The sequence below is a fragment of the Primulina tabacum genome, chromosome 9 (assembly GCF_025594145.1).
Source record: "Primulina tabacum isolate GXHZ01 chromosome 9, ASM2559414v2, whole genome shotgun sequence".
NCBI lineage: Eukaryota > Viridiplantae > Streptophyta > Magnoliopsida > Lamiales > Gesneriaceae > Primulina > Primulina tabacum.
This window is the reverse complement of record NC_134558.1, coordinates 1689167-1712356: the sequence shown is the minus strand read 5'-3', so window position 1 is coordinate 1712356 and position 23190 is coordinate 1689167. Positions and strand designations below refer to the sequence as shown.

The 23190-nt window shown below is 36.0% G+C and overlaps 3 protein-coding genes across 3 annotated transcripts; all 3 read right to left on the bottom strand.

The window, feature by feature from the left end:
• Positions 1–4040: 4040 nt before the first annotated feature.
• LOC142556569 (protein WHAT'S THIS FACTOR 1 homolog, chloroplastic-like) lies at positions 4041–11851 on the bottom strand. The gene is made up of 2 exons (XM_075668032.1): positions 10531–11851; positions 4041–4698 (listed from the first exon to the last, which is right to left on the bottom strand). The coding sequence occupies exon 1, from the start codon at positions 11792–11794 to the stop codon at positions 10559–10561; it is 1236 nt and encodes a 411-aa protein (XP_075524147.1). The 5' UTR covers positions 11795–11851; the 3' UTR covers positions 4041–4698; positions 10531–10558.
• LOC142556408 (uncharacterized) lies at positions 4218–4676 on the bottom strand. The gene has a single exon (XM_075667868.1). The coding sequence runs from the start codon at positions 4674–4676 to the stop codon at positions 4218–4220; it is 459 nt and encodes a 152-aa protein (XP_075523983.1).
• Positions 11852–15274: 3423 nt separating the features above from the next.
• LOC142556570 (protein PALE CRESS, chloroplastic) lies at positions 15275–19124 on the bottom strand. The gene is made up of 7 exons (XM_075668033.1): positions 18962–19124; positions 18788–18855; positions 18319–18513; positions 17334–17420; positions 16887–16937; positions 16118–16297; positions 15275–15763 (listed from the first exon to the last, which is right to left on the bottom strand). Exons 1-7 carry the CDS (start codon positions 19080–19082, stop codon positions 15530–15532), a joined length of 936 nt encoding a protein of 311 aa, XP_075524148.1. The 5' UTR covers positions 19083–19124; the 3' UTR covers positions 15275–15529.
• Positions 19125–23190: the final 4066 nt, after the last annotated feature.

Sequence of the window (23190 nt, the reverse complement as noted above, 5' to 3'; positions counted from 1 at the left end):
GATTCGGGAGACCGTCTCACAAAAGACCTACTCATAACATTATTATCATTTAAAACGAGATATCGTAAATAATTTCGATGTATATATGATTTAAACCAAAATTAGGATACTCCATCATAAACATATTTATTTTCTCCTCATTTTAAAGAACACACAAAATTCAATTTGATTATGAAGAATATTCATGTCCTAAAACTAAGGAAGAAAAAAAAAAGTATCTTTATGTATATGTTAAGATTGATCCTTTATTTTTGTTCTTTTGGCATTCAAGCTATTGAAATTGTTCTATCATAAAAAAGCAAAAATGGCCATCTAAGTTTGTATAATTTGTTTCTTGATCTTGGAAGTAGGGTTATATTTTGCTTTTTTATTCTTCTTTGTTAGTTCTGATATGAGACTCGGAAATACTAATATAACATCGAAATGTTTGACGTCATGTCAACACTTCATAAAAAAATAACAAATGACAATACAAATCACTATCGAAAAGAGGGTATATAGTCCGCATAATTTAAGTTTCTTCGTCTGACAGATCCGATCTATAGTTAAGACCGCAGCTGAATGACTTCAATGATATATGATAATACAAAAACAAAAAAAGGCTGAAATGATTCTTGCAAATCTTCGGAAGATGATCCTACTCCTTTGGGCCGATCTCATGTATCGGAGCCAATTTGCTATTTTATTTATATATTTTAGTTTTTTCCATGAAAAATAAATTTGTTGCATGGATTATTCCACTTTCACGACCAAATTGTCACGCTTCGAAACCGAGACGTGCCATCGGTATTGTTTAACAATTTAATATCGTGTAACAACAATCCACGTAGTACATCAAATAGCCAAAAGCCAGTCTATTATATAAATCAATAATCGTCTTTACAATGCGATTGAAACGGAATACGGAAGCGTAAAACACGATAATATAACTAAATGATAGAATGACAATACTGGGTCTTGGATCAGATTGGCTCATCATCATCCCCAAAAATAATCATGCTCTTTATCTTCTATTTGTTCCTCGTCTCATCTGGGGTGGGAATGTAAGAGATGAGTATTTGGGAAATACTCAGTAAATGGAGGTCGATCGTGCATAAAAAATATCAATGTTATCATTATACGAATACATTATCATGATTTCAATAATAAGCATGTCGAGTCGAATACGAATAAAATACAAACATAGCACTGAAAGTCGTCTCATTTTCATAGTTTACTGATTAGTCTCATATATGTTACTCCTCTAAGGGGTTAACCCAAATGAACGGTTATTATATCCCACCGCATCAGTGTCAAAACTTATCAAACATCGGAATTTTCTTGCAATTTCTAATTCGAATCATTACAGTGCATTTCAAATATTTCAAACATGCCCACTATGTATAGGTGAAATGATCGGCTGAAAATGCAGCTGTTACCATTCAATAATAACTGTTAATGGACCTTAAATTGACTGTCATTCAAGACCATTACAACCTTCTTTTATTGTACTATTATAACTTTCTCAATTCAATATAGAACAATGATGAGTATCTGGTTTTCACACTAACTTAATTATAAGATCAAAACACAAATTTAAATATTTATATAACAAAACACAAAATTCTTTTGACTATTATCCATGAGGAAAAAAATGTGACACAAAATTGAGTTATGTCTCGATTCCATAATTGACAAATCTAGGAATCTAGTCATCATCCAATTCTAACCAATTTTACTATTCAAATATGGCCTCAACTAATCATCAAACGACAACATATCTGTAATAATTTGACCACCAATACCTACCACTCTCATATTTCCATTAAATACACAAGAAAGTCAAAGATCTGCAAATTCAGCGAATCGGGATGTTATATGGTGGATTACGAGGCCTCCACGTAATAAATAAAATCGGTTTTGGATCTCCTCTGCAACTAACCCAACTTGGTTAATTGAGTTGGTTTTTCTGTGAGATGAGTCAATTCTATCGATATTCACAATAAAAAGTAATATTCTTAACATAAAAAGTAATGTTTTTTTATGGATGACCAAAATAAGATATCTGTTTCACAAAATACGACCCGTGAGACCGTTTCACACAAATTTTTGTCTGGTTAATTTATGTAAAAAAAAATTCCAACGTTTAAGTTAAACAAACGAATATCAATTATATATCGACACTCGATCGATTAAGTATATACATAGCTAGTACTATTTTAACTCGACGAAAAATATGAAATCATGTTCTTCGTGTGATTGTCTCTAACTTAAGATCTTAACATTCCGTTGTGTTACATTATAGTAATAAAGCGGGATTATGACTTGTGATTTGTATTATCAACATGTTCAAATTTTAAACAATGTTCTAATGTCAAGTGGGAGCGCTATAAAAATGTAGAATCTCCCATTTCAAAAAGTAGGGTAAAATTATGTCAAAACCACACTAAGAATGTTTTAAAGTCTAATGAAATTAGATATCATTTACTAGTTGCTTTTAGGTTAAATATAAAATAAGTAATATATAACTATATCATAAATAATAAAAAAATAATCATTCTAATTATGCTGTGAGGACCTTTTTCATTCAAATTACACTGCACCATATTATGGTGGTGTGTGATTGTGTTTTTTTCCTTTTTCTCCTTAACATGATTTTATTTAACAAATTGAAAACAAGAGAACTGTTCGACTCGACTCAACTCGACTCGGTTCGGTTATATCGATTGTCATGGGTTTTAAAAAAGTCTGATAAGCACTATGCGCAAGATAAAGTATCCCAGCGCACGATAATTCAATATCTTCATTAGTCACTTCTAGAATCCCGTTGCTTCTCGTGTCATATTCTCTGGTAGGAGTGTGCTGAATAAAAATTTACTATTTCAAGAAAGACAACACTCCAAAACATGTTAATTGTACTATATCTTGCTTTTTAGTTAACTAATGGCCAAAATTACCCCTACATAAAATATATTCTAGTTGATTTTAAAAACAAATAATAAATCTTTTTTTACATTAACTACTAAAAGAATTATATTTCAAAAATTAATCTCCATTTTATTATATAACTGTATTTGTGTAACATAATTAAGAAATATGAATGTCGTTATTATTTTGATGTGAGATTGAGAGCTATGATATTCGGAATGATAAAGATAAGAAGAGTAAGTATCTTGTGAGACGGTCTCACAAATCTTTATCTGTGCGACGGGTCAACCCTACCGATATTCACAATAAAAAGTAATATTTTTTCATGAATGACCCAAATAAGAAATCTGTCTCACAAAATACGACTCGTGAGACCGTCTCATACAAGTTTTTGCTTAAAGATAAATATTTTTATCAAATAATTTTAGTAAATATTAATAAATATTTTGTATGTATAGTTCATGTTAATTTAATTATTTTATCATAGTGATAACTTAAATAATTTTCATGATTATATGGTACACATTATTTATTTTATTACATCCTTTTACGTTTTTTCTTATAAATCAAATTATTTTACCTTTAATCTAATATTTAAAGTAGTATTTATCTTTAGAAAATTATAAAAAGCAGAAAGGATAATGTTGTCAATTTTTTTGTATGTCAAAACTTGTAAATATTATTGATGAGCATCATTTGTTACAAGCTTGACCAACCACGAAAGCAACTCACCATTCATCCAAACAAACGATGAAAAGAAAGAAGAAACAATTTGGGCAACGTAATGTTGTCAATCAATTAAATAAACAAATAAGATGGAATGTTATTAATATATTTTGAAGTGTAAATAACTGTCTCAAGAAAATAACATCCTAAATTTTCTAGAATGCTTCATCCAATTTTCATTTGCTTTGTAGACATTGATAAATAATATTTGATTGAATAATAAATTCATTTTTCAAGAATATATATAAATTCTGAGCACACTCCTTAATTTCATAAACCATTCGAGTTTCAAAAATGTATTGTCGTCACTTATATTAAAAAGGTAATCTATGGTAGCGTCGAGAAATGTAGATGTAAGCATAGCATCCAAGAAATGGATTTTTCAATGGGAAAAGGAAAGAAGCCAAAGCAAATAAATTCATATTCCCACTTTATTTAACATGAAAGATAAACTTAGAATAATTTTTTATATATAAAAAAGGATAAACTTTAAAAACTCAAAATATGTAAATAATTCGTAGTAATGGACGACTTCATCTTCTTAGCTAGCAAGGTAACAACCAGATGTTCATTAAGTATCAAACTCAAAGCAAACTCGAACTACACGGGAACGTCACAGAACACGTTTCATCCACCGTGACTGTGTAGTTATGCGCCGGTTTGATCAGAAACGGAGGCAAATGAATTAGCAATTCACAGACACATACGCTGTCAACTTCGTTTAACCACCTACAGCACTCTTCTTCGATAGGTGTCTCTCTGTGCCTGTGACCCCTGTGCCTGTGGCCATGTCCCGAATGATGTCGACTGCTTGATCCGTCATGAGATGGGGGGTTAGGAGAATTAGGAGGTGGAAGTGGTCGAGATGGTGGAGGGATTGTCATGTAGGGCAACTTGGAGCATGCATGATTTACCAATGCAAACTGTGATGCACAAAGTGGTGGGGGATTAACAGGTGCCCATTGTCCTTTTGTCGTTGGATATAGTACCAGAAGCACCATTGCGAGTAGACTCAATTTGAGAGAGATGATGGCTCCATCCATGTTCGTTGAACTTTTCGCCAATCTGCAGAAGGTGGAGAACAGAAGATGGAGTTAGAAGTAACCCTGCCCTCCTAATGTATGTAATTATTCATTCATTACCTTTTCGTGCTTCTTTCAATTAGGTATGTTTCTAGGTTGACAAAGCTACTAAAAAGACCAAGAAAATGTGTCAAGTGTGACGAAAGATTATTAAACTAATACTATCTAAGAAAGTATCATTCGTATTGTGTGAGACATTAATAATTGGCACAGTAAGTTACCATTTATGTGTTGGTCCCACGTGCTGAATTTGAGATAATAAAACCCGAAAAATAAAGAATAAACTGAACACCGAGATTTACGTGAAAAACCCCTAAAAATTATTAGGGTAACAACCACGGGCAATATGAAAAGAATTCCACTATAATATTTTGTGGTGTACAACTCACTCACTGTGTTTCCAAAGAGAACACGCACTCTCTTAATACAGGAGAACAAACACATCACAAATATTATAGAACTAAGAACTCAAATGCTTATAAGATGAGAGAAAACTCGAAGAAGGGATGTTTTCAGAATGAAGGGGTGAGCTCTATTTATAGAGCCCCTTGTCCGTGTGAAGACGCGTATAATTTTACGTCTTCCATAGCCAACCACACGTTTAAAATTAAAAGCCTACAAAACGTGTTGTCCCTACCTCATTTTTGTTTTCAAATTTGTTGACCAATCATCTTTGCCGACATTTATCCCACTTGGAGATTTGATTGATAATTAAACACATCTCCACACATCTTTTCAATCTTGCCATTCCCTGCTGCTTACGTTTCTGCTAGGCCACTTGAGGATCTACACCACTCAAACTTTTCAATGTTCACTGGATTGGTCAGAACATCAGCTATGTTATCCTTCGTATGGATCTTCTGCATATCCACGCTTCCTTCTTCTACTACTTCTCGCACAAAGTGAAATTGTACTCCAATGTGTTTCGTCCTGAAATGAAAGACTGGATTCCTTGCGGTGTACAAGGCACTCTGACTGTCACAAAACAAAGAAACGTTCTCTTGTTTGTGCCCAATCTCCTCCAATAACCTTTTAATCCATATTGCCTCCTTACAAGCTTGAGTAGCTGCCATGTATTCTGCCTCTGTTGTAGATAACACCACAACTGTCTGCAGTTTTGAAACCCAGCTTACTGCTCCCCCTGCAAGTGTAAACATATAACCAGTAGTAGATTTCCTCTTATCAGGATCACCTGCATAATCTGAATCGACATAGCCCCTGAGTGTAAAATCTGATCATCTATAACATAATGCAGCATTTGAGGTACCCTTAATGTATCTAAGGATCATCTTAACAGTACTCCAATGCTCTAGTCCAGGATTCCCCATATACCGACTAACTGCTCCCACTGCTTGAGCAATGTCCGGTCTTGTATAGATCATAGCGAATATCAAACTTCCCACTGCTGATGCATATGGTACTCGAGACATCTCCATCCTCTCTGCTTCACTGCTAGGACACATCTCGGAGGATAACTTAAAGTTAACAGGAAGAGGGGTCGAAATTGGCTTACTATCTTGCATGTTGAAGCGTTGCAAGACTTTCTTCAAATAATTTTTCTGCGAAAGCCAAATCTTTATGTTACTTCTGTCTCGGTGAACTTGCATCCCTAGAATCTTGTTTGTTGGTCCCAAGTCATTCATATCAAATTCTCTAGCCAACTGTGTCTTCAATCCTTGGACCTGATCTTTGTTGGGGCCTGCTACCAACATGTCGTCCACATACAATAGAAAAATAATATAATCATCATCTGACATCTTGAAATATGTACAAGGGTCTGCACTCAGTCTGTTGTATCCAAGGCTCATGATATAGGAATCAAATATCTTGTACCAACACCTTGGCGCCTGTTTGAGACCGTACAGAGATTTCTTCAACCTGCAAACCAAGTTCTCTTTGCCTATTTCCGCAAAACCTTCTGGCCGGAGCATATAGATTTCTTCTTCAAGATCTCCATGAAGAAATGATGTTTTCACATCTAGCTGTTCTAGATGTAGGTCAAATACCGCACATAATGTCAGCACCACTCTGACTGTTGTAAGCCAAACCACTGGAGAAAATATCTCATTGAATTCAATGTCTTCTTTCTGAGCATACCCTTTTACCATCAATCTAGCACGATATCTCTCCACTTGGTTATTGCCATCATGCTTGATCTTAAAGACTCATCTGTTTCCAATTGCTTTCCTTACTCGTGGTAGTGTAACAAGATCCCAAGTTTTATTCCTGTCTAATTATTCCTGTCTAATGCCTCCAATTCTTCTTGCATTGCTATCATCCACAAGGATACATCCGAGCTTTGAGTAGTCTCGTGGAAACTCGATGGCTCACCATCCTCTGATAATAGACAATATGCAATATTGCTTTCAGTGACATAATCTGAAAGCCAACCTGGTGGTGGACTTTTGTCTCGAGTTGACTACCTCACATTGGAAATCTCAGACTCAACATGTTCTTGTTCTTCGTGCTCTGGTACTGCTTCACAAAAAACTTGACCTTCGTCCGTCTTATTTTCCACCTGAAAAATAGTAGTTTTTGAATTTGGTGTACCTTTGTCTCCCTTTACTTTATCTTCCTCGAAGATAACATCCCTGCTGATGACAAGCTTGTGAACAGTAGGATCCCACAAGCGAAACCTCTTTACTCCATCAGCATAACCCAAGAAGATACATTTTCTGGATTTCGAATCCAACTTCGATCTTTCTAGCTCATTGTACAGAACGTACACAGGACTTCCAAATGTATGCAAATGAGAATAATCTGTCGGCTTCCCAGTCCACATCTCCATCGGAGTCTTCAGATCAATCGCCACTGAAGGAGAATGATTGATAATATAACAAGCGATTTTGACTGCTTCTACCCAAAATGACTTTTCTAGACCTGCAGTCCTCAACATAGCTCTTGTTCTGTCCAACAAGATTCTATTCATTCGCTCCGCCACTCCATTCTGTTGAGTTGTGTAAGTCGTCGTAAACTGTCTTTTGATGCCCTCATGTTGACAATATGCATCAAATTCGTCACTGGTATATTCTCCTCCATTGTCAGTCCTCAGACACTTGATTTTCTTTTCAGAATCAAGTTCAACCCGTGCTTTGAAATATTTGAAGATTGGAAAGCATCTTATTTCTTCTTGATTGGATACATCCAACATCTCCTAGAGAAATCATCAATGAACGAGACAAAGTATCTCGCTCCTCCTAGGGATACAACCGGTGCTTTCCAAACATCCGAATGAATCAGCTCCAATATGCTTTTGCTCCTGGCAGTAGAAGTGCCAAACTTTAATATGTGTTGTTTACTGGTAACACAGTGCTCACAAAAGGGTAGTGACACTTTTGTAAGTCCCGACAGCAGCTTCCGTTCTGAGAGAATTTTCAACCTTCGTTCTGACATATGCCCGAGCTTTCTATGCCATAACACTGTTAATTCTTCTCCTAAATCAATTGATGCAACAGCTAGTTCCGCCTCTTTGTGTGTTTCTCCCAAAAGTACATACAGATTTGCAGCAACATTTTCCGCCTTCATAACCACAAGCGCGCCCTTCACAATTTTCATGATCCCGTTCTCGATACGATTTTTGCATCCGATATCATCCAATTGCCCCAAGGACAAAAGATTCTTCGTCAGTCCTTTCACATGTCGTACCTCATGTATGGTGCGAATGGTTCCATCAAACATTTTAATTTTGATAGTACCGACCCCAGCGATTTCCAAGGCATGATCATTTCTCATGAATACAGATCCTCCTTAGATTGGTTCATAATGATCAAACCATTCTCTCCGAGACGTCATGTGCCACGTTGCTCCTGAATCCATAATTCATGTGTCACAAAATTTGTGACTACCTTCTGCAACTATTATTGCTTCGCTGAATAATATTTCACCACTGCCTGAAGTACCGGCCACATTTCCTTGAGAACTTTTATCGATACTCATACACTCTTTCTTGAAGTGCCCTATACCGCCACATTTAAAGCAGTAAATATTTTTCTTTTTACTTCTTGACTTTGATCTACCTCGCCTTCGGCTCCCATTGGAGTCATGGTCCATAAATCTTCCTCTTATAATCAGCAAAGCCTCTGCCTGCTTCGATGTTACCAACCTATCTTCCTTATTCTTGCGCCGGCTTTCTTCTCCGAGAACCGCAGTTAAGACATCGTCGAATCTTAGAAAGCCCATAAAAATATTGTTGGTTATGTTGATGATAAGTTGATCATATGAATCTGGTAGACTTTGAAGTAGAAGCTTCCGCACGTTCATTTTCCCCTATTTTATGCCCCATAGAAGTGAGTTGGGCAAATAGAGTATTTAGTGTAATGATATGATCGGTCATCGATGAAGATTCCACCATCCGAAGAGTATAAAGCCTTCTCTTTAGGAAAATCATGTTGTGTAGCGACTTGACCTTCGTACATCTTTGTCAGAGTATCCCAGATAACTTTGGCTGTTTTTATCTCAGAGATACTTGACAGTAATTCATCTGCTATAGCCAAATGTAAATTAGCAACAACATTGTCATTCATCTCATTCCACTTTCCATCATCCGTAATTTCCACCGATCTATCTCCAATAGCCGCCAAGCAATTCTCCTTTCTTAAAACTGCATTTATCTTTATTTTCCACAGCATAAAATTGCTTCCATTGAACTTTGCTATCTCGTACCTGCCCGCCATTATGTCTACAACAATTTTGTAGACTGGACAAAATAATCCCGCCTTAATAAAAAATCTCAAAAAAATCTTTTTGATGTGGAAGATCAGTCTAGGCTGCAACCACATAGTATACTCAGAATTTTAAGAAATTTTAAACCAAGGCTCTGATACCACTTGTTGGTCCCACGTGCGGAATTTGAGATAATAAAACCCAAAAAATAAAGAATAAACTGGACACCGAGATTTACGTGAAAAACTCCTAAAAATTATTTGGGTAAAAACCACGGGCAAGATGAAAAGAATTCCACTATAATATTTTGTGGTGTACAACTCACTCATTGTGTTTACAAAGAGAACACACACTCTCTTAATACAGGAGAACAAACACATCACAAATATTATAGAATTAAGCATTCAAATGCTTATAAGATGAGAGAAAACTCGAAGAAGAGATGATTTCAGAATGAAGGAGGGAGCTATATTTATAGAGCCCCTTGTCCGTGTGAAGACGCGTTTACTTCCGTCTTCCATAGCCAACCACACGTTTAAAATTCAAAGCCTACAAAACGTGTTGTCCCTACCTCATTTTTGTTTTCAAATTTGTTGACTAATCATCTTTGCCCACATTAGGTTCCACATTAGAAATAATCTTGATATTCATGTGTAGGTTAAAAAGTAAAGAACTTTTCGATAATTAAGAACTGATTTACAATCTAAAACTAGCAAGAATACTCAACATTGTTAGGTCGTCAACTGTGACAATATCATCTCAAGAGCTAAAGGTGGGAAAAAAATGAACCGATTCTTGGTGCATATGCTGATACACCTTGGTGTCGAATTAGGTTATTTACATTTAAAATTAAGCTCGTAGATGAAAACATCTAACCGGAATACCACATTGAAATGGAAAAATCTCTTACCTCAATCAGCTTCCTAAGAAATAAGAATTTGAGATGAAATATTCAGAGCCCACAAAATTTTTAAGTTGATAAATCTTCACGAATTCATATTTTTTAAAAAAGAAATTTGAGAAGCAACTACTAGAAGCTCTCACAACTGATGCAAGTTTTACACTAAAGACAAAGTGGTCTAAAATTAAAACATTCCCCAAAAAAAGATTTGGGAAATACATGCCAGGAATTTCAACAACAAAGACCATTCACCTCTCTGGCTGTGCCTTGTTTATACAGTTCAACAATTTCGTGTTTCTATGCCACGATCGTGACAGTTCAATTCTTTGTTTCTTTCCGCCATCAATTCCAAGTCCTTCCAGACCATTTCTTTCTGCAATCTCAACCGATCAGCCCTCTGCTGCTGCCCCTCATCCAGCAACTCAATAAACTTATCTCTTATTTCAAGAAGTGGATCGCGATCAATCAACTCCTCACTGTTGTACGCTTCCCTAAGCATCGCGGTATGAATCCCACCCTTACGTGACATATAGAAAATCCCTGAGTGTCTTGTGAACACACTCGAGAACGCATTAGAAAACCTGTACTCGTCGCAAAACTTTCCCAAGATCGGTACAGGAACCCTCTTATAAATGGATAATGAAAGCAACTCATGGAAAACCCCGACCGATCTCTTCTCCATCTCAGGAGACGCCTGATCCAAATGTGACACATCACTGTAAGGCGAAATGTAAGGAAGCTCTTTCCAATCCCTAATCCACTCTCTCATTTCCTTCTTGAGTATAAAACCACGGGGCAGCTTCCAGTTAAATGCAGGCCTAACACGGATGCCCGTTGAACTTGATTCCTCATCCGCCCTCTTCTCAATTATCGATTTCGCAAACTCGTCATTCCAAGAAACCAGTTCAAGGTACGATTTTCCCTCTCCAGGAGCTCCATGTAACCGAAAATATTCGGGATACTTCGACACCAATCTCACTAAACAATCATCCGGGAAGCCAAACTCTCTCTTCACCTCAACTAATTTATCAGCACTAACGACCCTATCCTTGGCCATCATCAATAATTTACACAGTTTCGACACGATCAAAATCTCATTTTCCTCGTGAATCCTTTTCTCTTCTTCCAAAAACCTGTTGAGCCTCTCACTGGGACGAACGAAATTAACTAAATCAGCTTTGGGCCCAATCCGATCCCTGTATGTGTCGAATAAACCCGGATACCGGGCAAGGAAAACTTCGATGCTGTCAGGTGAACGGAGCCTCTCTCGGCGTTTCTCCAAATAGCGGAGCGGAATGACCTGCCCCGGTTCATTTAGAACCTCCCGAACAACCCGTGCGCAAAGCCGCCATTTCTTGTCGTTTTCAATTGCTTGGTCGAGTTGCGGGTCCTTGCGCCACACCACTTTCAGGCTTGAAATTGAGGCGGTGAACTGGAGTAACGATAAGAGCACTAGCCCTTCGGCATTCGAGATTCTAGAGAAAGCAAATGTTGTCAGCTTCGATCTTCCAAGCATTTGGGGATTTCGTGAAAATTGGGATTTTGAGGGTTTATGAATTTTGGCGGTATGAAGCTGCTGACCAGCAACTATATTAATTACTACTAAATCATTTTAAATACCATTAATTTTTTTATATATAATTGAATTATATCATTTCTTTAGATTTTTTTAACATAAAAATAAAAAAAAATGGAGGGAATTTTTAGGGAAAAATTACATTTTTGGAAAGCCTAAATTAGTTATCATTTGGAGGTCGATTTCTTTATAAATTTTTTTAATCAAATAATCTAATTGCATTATTTGGTGCAAATAATATATTGATTATTTCACGAAAAACTCTTGTGACACGATCTCGTGAGTCGATTTTGTAAGATTGATATTTTATTTGGGCCACACATGAAAAGGTATTACTTTTTATTGTAAATATGAGTTTGGTTGACTTGTCTCACGAATAAAGATCTATGAAATCGTCTTACAAGAAACATACTATATTTATTTTCAACTTTCTATGATATATTAAACTGATTTTTTAGTGACATACGATCTTAAGAATCTTAATATGATATTTTATATTACAGGATAAAAGATATATAATCAAAAAAATCTTAATTATACAACTGTTATCGAAAATCATGTAACTCAATGCGAATACACATAAGACTATATACTTATTATCATTTTAAAAAATTAATGAATATTCATCGTATAATTATGTTCACATTCTCTTTTGTGATAAACATGCATTATTGATATTAGTAATGAGATCAATGACCTCATGTGAAGTTCTCATTCGTCACATTGTTAATGTTGTACCGCTTGATCTGCTTGGTTAAGTGAGCCGTAAAAGAGTTATGACAGTTCGTAACGATTGGTAATATAGTCTCTGCTGACGATATAGTTCAACGATAAAAAAATGATAAGAATATTCTCTAAGAGATATGAGATAACACCAACAGGATATTAAAAAGCAAAAATATTATACGATAATGATACAAAAAATAGTATTCATACCATTATTATTGCATTTAAATACAATCATGATCACCATAAGTTGTAAAGCAAAAACTTATGTGAGACGTTCTCACGGGTCGTATTTTGTGAGACATATCTCTTATTTGGATCAGCTATGAAAGAGTATTACTTTTTATTGTGAATATCGGTAGGATTGACTCGTCTCACAGATAATCGATTCGTGAGACCAACTCACAATATACCTACTCAAGTTGTAAACGTTAGACCCCATCAGTAGTTAACCACTGATTCTGTATTTAATATAAAATTCAATTTTAACCATTAAAAAAAATTATATTTTCCAATTTTGTAAAAAGGTTCTTAAAAAAAAGTGACCAATATCTAGTAATAATTGTGCAATGAATGAGGTCAACCGGCCCATTAAATGCAATTAAAGCCATAAATGTATTTATTATATTTATAATTACTCTGACCGTATTTTCTTTTTAAAAATTCTTATATCGTGGCTAAAATTTGACTTTTACTTTTATGTAGATAAAAGGTAAAGTCGTAAATTCATAATTGTAAAATTTTATCCTTTGTTTACACTTTTAGACCTAGATAGATAATAGAAAATATATAATAGATTATAAGAACAAACTTCTTAAATTAGTGGTGCAATATCGAAAAAAAAATGACACTTGTGTACTATAAAAAGAATCGCTAAATAAATCTTTAATTTTTTTTTTGTTAGATGATGTTTTTGTTGGTTTAATTTTTGTCATTTAGTTGTCAAGAAAATTTAAAAATATTAGTTTGAGATATTGAAGATATAAAGATAATTGAAAGAAATATTTTGTTGTATTTATCTTGTGATTGTTGAAGATACTATAGAGATACATAAATATATTATCTTGATTGATATGAGAAGATATGATGTAAAATTTGAAAAAATAATGTCATATTGTTCATTATTTGTCGTGACAACACGTGAGACAAAGTTCAATCAGTTCCACCTTATTCATTTTGATTTCAATATTTCAACTAGCTGGTGATACGCGCATATTCAAAGACTTGTGATTCATTCTTCGAGACAGAAAGGTGACGTTTTCGGGAGATAACAATCCGCAGTTTCGTCATTGAAAAGAACAAGTCTTTTTGTTTGAACAAGTTATGATATGATTATAACAATACTGAAGTTTAGTGAATTTACTTGATAGTTGGGTTTGATCATGTAAATGTATGTCGATTGGATCGAACATATTAAAATTGTTAGTGTTTTTTTTAATTTGCTTTCAATTTTATTTTTATTAATTGGGCTAATCATATAAACTAAGCAAAATAAGAAATAATCGGATCAACACTTTTATACACAACATCCAAATTCCAGAACTTCATTAAGAGACACCAGAAATTCCAGAACATCATTAAGGGACACCAGTCTTACACAAATTCTAATCATCCCTCCAAATGTCCTAAGAAAACTCAGTTCCTAACTACTAAAAAAACCTACACAATGTTCTTGCAACATTCCACATGCTCACTTGGTGTATCCATCTATGTGCATACATCAGTACCAGCTTCAAATAGTGACAGACTCGAGAATTTAGTCGAAACGACAGTTTCGCGAATCAGTATCAAACTGAAAAAAGAATTAAAACTTAATGTTTTTGCCATTGAAAATGAATGATATCACTGCCCTTCAATCATGCCAGCACAGAAGCAACATTGTACATCTCCATATGATGTAAAGGCGTGCTCTCTGCTGTCTGATTTGTTTCGAACAACAACGTTGAAATGATCCGACCGACCCGGCCTTGGTACTTCTAACTAAAGAAACCAAACTTGTAGCCATGTTTAGGCAAAAACTGCAGTTTTCTCTTGATGAATGGGATATCTTATAAATTATGTGGGAATGAACTATACATTATTTTGCCTTTATATAGTATGAATGAGTGAAGAAAAAACATTAAGATGACAAAGCAAAAGTTGTGATCTTTGTCTCCTTTGCCTACCCCACTAGAAAAAAAGGGCTGGTCATCAACTTGCAATTGATGATGGCCATAATTGATTGAGATAAGGTATTTTGTCCCAAATTAGTTTTTTAGTATATTTTAGATGAACACTTCATTTGCTGGAATTTATGGAAGTATTGGCCCTTTTTGATTTTAAGTTCAATATAATGTGAATCCCACATTTTTTAAAAGGAGCCTACAGGAGAATTCAGCATAGAAATCCGAGTACCTGAGATATAATCTCACCCCATTTTTGTCTTGATGGCAACTGGAAAAGGGCCTAATTGTTGGACACATTTTGGGTAATCATTCCTTGACTTGATGTTCTTTGAGTTGGACGTCCGACTTGGGCCCTCTTGATTTGTAAACTCGATTAGCAAAGGGCCCATTTATTCATTCATTCACATGTCCTAATGTTGCATTAAAGCAAGGCATATGGAAGGAAGGGACCTAACCTCATCTTGAATTGCATGATATATATGATTTGAGAGTTATAATTTATATATATTAGACTTCTTGGTCCCATGTCTATCTGATAATATGTTCAATCATTGCAAGGACCATTTCTGAGACTCGGGATGGCTTCATAATTTACTGAGCATTCTAATATCTCTTCTTCTGGTGTAGGATATATCAAACCGAAACGAGAAAGAGAAAGCAAGTTCTAGCAAAAAAGGATGGGCGGACTAAGCATTTGGATGTGAGGCAATCGTAACAGTTGTTCTTGGATGTAAAAACTCTTCGAATAAGCTTCGGAGAAACGATGGCAAAGTTGAGATGCATGCTACCATGTCAAATCAATGGCCAAATTTAGCAGAGCTTCAACCTGGCGAATGGCTCTTTGTTTCTCCTGCTGCTTTAACAGACTACCAACTGACTCAGGGTCGAGGGATTGGACGCTCACTGCTTCGCCATGTTCGGATCGAACCTCTTGCAGCAATGCATCGACTTCTCTCACAAAATCTACCCTCAAAAGAATGTCATCTGCTTCAAAGGATGGTCGGATTGGGCCATGATGCTAAAGACAAATAAAGAAAAGTGAATCATTATTACAAAATAACATCAAGAAAATGCAAGATAAGTTTCTAATGATCAGCCAAGATTTAAACAAATATAGCGTATGCTTGTACTCCATCTTCGTTTGTACTAATATGAATCGGATCAGACGTACAATAATTTGGGTAATAGCTAAATTTGGTTGAATGCCTCTAGACTTTTGGAAAGAGGATTGCTTGACGAAAAATAGGAACATTCGAACATTCGCTAGCGTAATGTACTAAATAGTAAATACTGTAGCATTGATCTGTACTCCAGGTGTAACAAATAAAAATTTTTTCCTTCAAAATGAAATATCCAAGTCAATGAAATCTACCTTATCCATGTCAAATCCAGGAGGAACAAGAATGCTAAATGGATCTTCTCGTGGGAAAGTCTTAGCCATACGCTTCTTACACTCCTTAAGCCACACATCATCATCAAATCCGTCATGCAGATTCAGGAGATCGTTGAGTAATCTCATGGCAGGAGTCGCCTGCCGTTTCAAAATCTCAGTCTGAAACAGGAGAACTTGGATGACGGGATTTAAAAAATGGATGCCAATGCATCATATACAGTGTTTTAAATGGCGGTCGAAGCGGCCTCCTAAGCCCGCCTTTGTCTAAGGCCGTCTCTATTGACGGTCCGAGGCTATCTGACGGTCGAGACAGTCAATGATAATAAAATCAATAAAATGTTAAAATGATGGTTATAAATATAAATTTAGTTTGATTTCACAAAGTCACACTAAATTCGATTAGTAAAAAAGTATCTCGCTTAATAAAATAGTAAGTATACATACATAATATAGATACTTAAAATCATAGATAAATACATAAATAAAATTATCCAATATTTAGGAAATAGTTGAGAAAAAGGTGGGAAAAAATTGGTGAGATATTATGAAATTACTAATAAATAAATATATATACAATTGGAAAGAACTTTCTGTGTGATAGATCATACCAAAGCAGTTGTTCTAATAACTTCAACCATCGTAGAGATTAAGTATAGGTAGATAGATTGGGACATACAAAAACAAGATCATTGCTTTGTATACCTCTTTTAATGACAGATGACAAACGAACAACAAATATGATGCCTACCTCAACCCGCCGGTACAGGAGATCAAGACTTCTAACAGCATCTTTTTCATCCTGAGAAGAGTTGGATTGCAAAATTATAAATCGCATCAGGCACAAAAAGAAAGTTCAAACATAACGAGTTAGGGATTAAGAAGAGGTTATATTTTCAACAATACATGCACTCAAATTTTACCAAAAGTAATAAAACCAATGACAACATCAGCCCTTCAAATCAAGATTCCTCGTAATAACAATGTCATAAAATATCAATCCTTACTATAGTTAATTCTAAATAACAACCTTGTTAACACACCAAAGTGAATTTACATATCATTTGACCGTGTATACTAAACATTAGTGTAAGCCTATAACAAGGCTTTTAAATATAAATTAAAGCAGCACATGTCATAACTAATGGTAGTATCAAAATAATTTTTGGCCCCATCAACATACGGCATGGTAACTTACATCACGTCGAGCGAGATCCAGACGATTCCATATGACCAGCAGGACAAGTTCATTGAGTTCACCTTTCTCAGCAGCTTCCCCAATTTTCTGCAGAACACGGTAATAGTCTAATATAACATGAACATACACAACAATAAAATATATATCAACAAAAATTTGGAAAGACAACTTAGCATCCAATCCCATCCATGAGGCGTCAAAACTTTAGCTATTAAACTAAATTATATAAAAAATTAAAATAATCTCTCTCTCTCTCCCACACACACACACACACACACACATATATATACTAGTATTTTTAATTAATATTACTAAATTGAAAAAAATATTACTAAAATATATATAATAGAAAGAAATAAAATAAAATAACAAATTATATGAATTATTTTAATTTTAAAATAATTATTAATTTCGACTTCTTTAAAATAGGATATGGAGTTTAAAAATAATGTGGTATTTTAGGTAAAAACAAAAAACACTTTGTTGTCCACACCAAAAAAATATTCCTCTTTAAGGGTCTCCCGCTTAACAGATACATATACACGAGTAAGAAAATCACGAGCAAAGACTCGTGAAAAAGTTTAAGCACTAGATAGCACCAAATGGAGGAAGAAAGCACCTGCTAGTCCTTCACATTTATATTTCATTTTTGTTACTCGAAGGCCAAAACTCTGACTTTATACATACATTCAGCTCTCAGCAAGTGATGCAGTAGTTCATAAATCACAATCACTTTGTAACTGAGATTCAATTGAATGAATTCCATATTATGAATGTTGTCAATTACTTGGTATTAGATTCAAAGCTTCAAAGAACGAGAAAAATCTTCTGCAACATTCTCTCTATGTAGCTTTAATTTTCCATAATCATTACCATAATAAATTTCTATTGGTTTTTCTCTCAAAAAATCCCCATCTGTACAAGAATACATGACAAGAATCCATAAACAATACATTGTGAATTTATGTGCTACAAAAATGAGTACCTCTTCGACCTCTTCAGCTGATCTTATGAAGCTCGAAACTAGTTTCTTGGCTTTTTGGCGGTCTTCTAATGGATAATCCTGCAATCGCAAACCAATTTCACGGTACTCATCCTCGATCCTTTCCTCTTCCTCAATTTCCTTCTGCTGCCTCCGACGCAATTCCTTGGTCTTTTCCCTCTGCTTGGCTTGCCATTCCTATCCTGATAAAAGTTAGCAACAGCTCTGAAAAATACAAAACCAAATCTTTCAAACATTCCCTTTTATCAGTCAATTAGGAATAAAAACATTATCTTGATAAAAACGAAATGAAATTTCATGAACCCTTTTGACCAAAGCCTTAGTTAACCGAAGCACACAAGCTGATCAAATAAAATTCAACAACCACCCAAGAAAATCATAAAATTGAACAAAACCCACCAAAAATTGCAAGAAACGACGCACAAATTTGCAAGCAATAACATATACATACATCATCATAGTACTCTTTCGGAAGCCCATATAAGTCTTGCTCTTCTATCTTCTTGCATCTATGCAGAGCTATCAATTGCAAACAAAAGCAAAAACAAAGCAAAACAACTATTAAAAAAATGAATCTTGATTATGCTTGAACTGAAAATTATAATACACTGTGCTCGAAACTAACACGAGCCAAGAAGAAACCTCCTCCTATGCAGATGTGGGGATGGAAGAGCTTTAGGAAATCGTGAAGATGTAGAGGGTAAAAGCGGCGGCGGGAGATGCGCTAAACGAGCTAGCCGCTCCATTTTTCTTCTCGCTCAGGCACATATGGATTATTGCTTTTATCTGATTAGCTTGCTCATTTATTTAATTATTATCACATTTTAAAAATATATTTTTTTTAAACTTAATATGAGAATTGTAACTTTCATAATTTTTAAAATCCAAAATTTATTAGTTTCTTAAAAAAAATCTAAAATTTATTGAATTTTTGCAGGTACTTCTATTATTTTTTATCTGTTTTTGAAAATTATTTCAATTTCAAAATATCAAGTTGTTTGGCTCGAAAATTTGTGGGCGTGCTAGGCACGTGTTCGTGCCAAATTCGTGAAATAATCCGACTTCTAATCAAACGTTGCGAATCTTGATTCGATCGTTCGTTCTAATTCCCTCAAAATGGCTCCAAAAATAAGAACTTGAAATGACGAATATAATGAAATTAAAGGGGGAACTCATAAACAACATCAACATATGTTATGTCGTTATAAATTCGAACAAAGTTTTTATAAGAAACTGGAATAAACATCTGAAATCTATGGAAGACGATTACTAATATGAAAGTCAAGTTGCAGAGAAGTTGCTGTAGATTTTTGTGTGAATTTGTTGGGCCTTCTTTCTGATTATTCTTTTTCGCTTTTGTTACATTCCGCACAGCAGTTTTCCCTTCCCCCATCACTCCACGTTCTTCCACGTCGGGCATTGGCAGCAACTGATATCACGTTGATTCATTGGGCCAACTGCAATTTCATTTGGGCCGAATTTTGGGCTTCTGAAATATTAGGCACAACAATTGCCCCCCGTTTTCGCATGTCCCTTTTCAAAACAAATGGAATTCCCTCGCACATTTCCCAAGCATTCCGATCTTCCTGGAGTCCTTCAAAATGAGTTTAACAAATGTAATCCCTTCACAATAAAAGATCCTGGCTTATTTATGTTTCTTTCTCAACTTTCATTTCCAAACTTTATTCCTCGATTCCCGCGTCAAATCCCTAAAAATCCTCCACACTCCCTTCGTTCCTTCCATTGTCTTCTTCAACATCTTGATCAATACTTGGTTTGAAGCTTCAGCTTGACCGTTGGACTGGGGATAATGAGGTGAAGAATTAATCAACTGGATTCCGTAATCTTCGGCAAATTCCTTCATTTCTGACCCTACGAACATAGTTCCCTGGTCGGTAGTGATCGATTGCGGGATTCCAAATCTGTGAATAATATGTTCTTTTACAAACAGAACAACATCTTTCTGCTCTACCTTTTTCATGGGGAGAGCCTCAACCCACTTGGTGAAGAAATCGGTTGCCACAATTATACAGAAGTGTCCTTTAGACGAGGGAGGATAAATTTTACCTATCAAATCCATGGCCCACCCCTGAAATGGACACGGCTTTATGACAGTGTGCATTTCATCGGCTGGTATCCTCTGAATATTTCCGTGTTTTTGACATTGTTGACAACCCCTCGAATATCTTATACAGTCTTTTAGCATCGATGGCCAGTAGTGGCCATGTCTGCGGATTAGCCATCTCATCTTGATTCCTGACTGGTGTGCCCCACATATTCCTTCATGTACTTGTTGCATAACTCTCATGGACTCTGGGAAACCCAAACACCGCAACAATAAACCATCGTATCCTTTCCTGTACAGTTCATCTCCCATCAAGACATAATGCAGAATTCTCATCTTCAAACCATGAGGCAACCTCTGCTCAGGATTCCTCAATGCATTTTTTATTTCATCCCTCCAATCCCCAGCGAGGTCAACATCAATGTCAAAGGTATCCACTTGTATTCCTCGCTGATGGATAGAAGGGTGATTTCTTTTTGTATCAACAAGAGTTTGTGGGTGAGCTCGGACGACATCTTTAAACCAGAAGCAATTTGAGCCAATTCATCAGCTTCCCAATTGTCTTGCCTTGGCACATGTTGGAATGTCACATCCTCAAAATCATCAAGGAGCTGTGAAGCAGCAGTAAAGTAAGGGGCCAACGCCAAACTCGAACATTTATATTCCCCTGACATTTGCTTGAGGACTAACTGGGAATCCCCAATAATCAGCACATCTCTAGCTCCCAAATCTCGTAAAATTTCCAAACCAATCACTAGTGCTTCATATTCAGCCTGATTATTGGTGCATAGAAAGTCCAGATTGAACGACAAAGCCGTCTTGACTCCTGTTGGGGATGTTATCACGACTCCAACCCCTGATGCCCTCTTCGTGCTGGAACCATCAAACTTCAAAATCCAAGGCTGATTAATACAGAAAACTGGTATATCTTCTGGCACATTCCCTGTCACATCAATCATAGGATGGTCTGCTAGGAAATCAGCAACGGCTTGGCCTTTCACCGATTTTTGGGGGCAATAGATCAAGGTGAATTCGGCCAATGCCAGCGACCATTTGCCAATTCTCCCAGTCAATACAGGCCTGTGAAGCATGTACTTGACAAGATCTGTCTGCGAAATCACATAAACTCTTGAATGAATCAGATAATGCCTCAATTTAGTACATGAATAATACAACGCCAAACACAGCTTTTCTATGACTGAATATCTAACCTCCACCTCTGTTAATGATCGACTCAGATAATAAATGGCCTGCTCATGATTCTCTTGGTTATTTTGTGCCAAAAGACACCCAATAGAATCCTGAGCGGCCGATATATACAGTTTGAGGGGAAAACCATGTTTTGGGGGCATCAAAACAGGAGGTTTAGACAAATACTCTTTTATTGTATCAAAGGCTTCCTGGTGACATTTTTCCCATTTAAATTCCTCCGAGTCTTTCAACTTTAATAATAGAGAAAATTCACGAGTTTTACCTGCCAGGTTTGAAATAAATCTTCTTAAATAATTTACCTGACCGAGGAATCTTTGTAGCTCCTTCTTATCCTTCGGTGGCATCGCTGCCATAATGGCTTTAGCCTTATTTTTGTCCACCTCTACTCCCCGCTGGTGAACCAAAAATCCAAGGAAATTCCCAGCCTGTACACCGAAATCACATTTCAAAGGATTCAACTTCAAGTTGTGCTGCCTCATCCTTATAAAACTTTTCTTAAGATGGCCAAGGTGATCTGCTGCTTTTTTAGATTTTACAACAATGTCATCAATGTATACATCTAAGCACTGACCGATCATGTCATGGAAAATGGTATTCATGGCCCTTTGGTAAGTTGCCCCCGCGTTTTTCAATCCAAATGGCATAACAAGCCATTCGAACGTGCCGATCGCTCCAGGGCATCTAAAGGTTGTCTTGGATACATCCTCCTCGGCTATTTTTATTTGGTTGTATCCTGAAAAACCGTCCATAAATGACATCAACTCGTTTTTTGCTACTGCATCGATTAACATATCAGCTACTGGCATGACATAAACGTCTTTCGGGGTAGCACAATTTAAATCTCTGAAACCTATGCAAACTCGAAGCTTCCCATTCTTTTTCGTGACAGGGACTATATTTGCCAGCCATTCCGTGTATCTTACTGGACGAATGAATTTTGCTTTGAGTAGTTTTTCAATTTCTTCTTTTACTCTTGCTTCAATCGCCTTGGACATCCTTCTAGCCGGCTGTTGGTATGGTTTGAAACCATCTTTAATTGGTAGTCGATGTTCCACCAATTTACGATCTAAACCCGGCATATCTTCATATTCCCATGCGAAACAATCTTTGAATTCCATGAGAAGTTTCACTATTTCCCCTTTCATCTATTCCTCTAATAAGTCACTGATGTACGTGGGTTTAGGGCATTCCACAGTCCCCAGATTCACCTCTTTCAAAGGGTCCTGAGTCTACGGATGTCGATCTTCCATCTGTGCCGGAGCTAAGACTAAATCTTTCAGCTGTAACTCTATTTTCTCACCGTTATCAAATTCATCTTCAAATATTACTTCAGTTCCGTCAATGTCCCATAATTCCTGAGATTGTACTTCACTCACCAGCTGCTGCAATGTGGCTTTCCATTCGGAAGTTGCAGCCACTTCCATTTCTTCTTTAGTGAACTTAATCATCGACCCCCTCGATAATAGGTCAAACCATGGGTCTAGGAGAGACCATGGCAGTGGGTTTGAGAATTATTTCAACTGCTTCCCTTATTTTCTTGGTGTCCATGTAGACTGCTCTTTGCTGCCCATTCACCT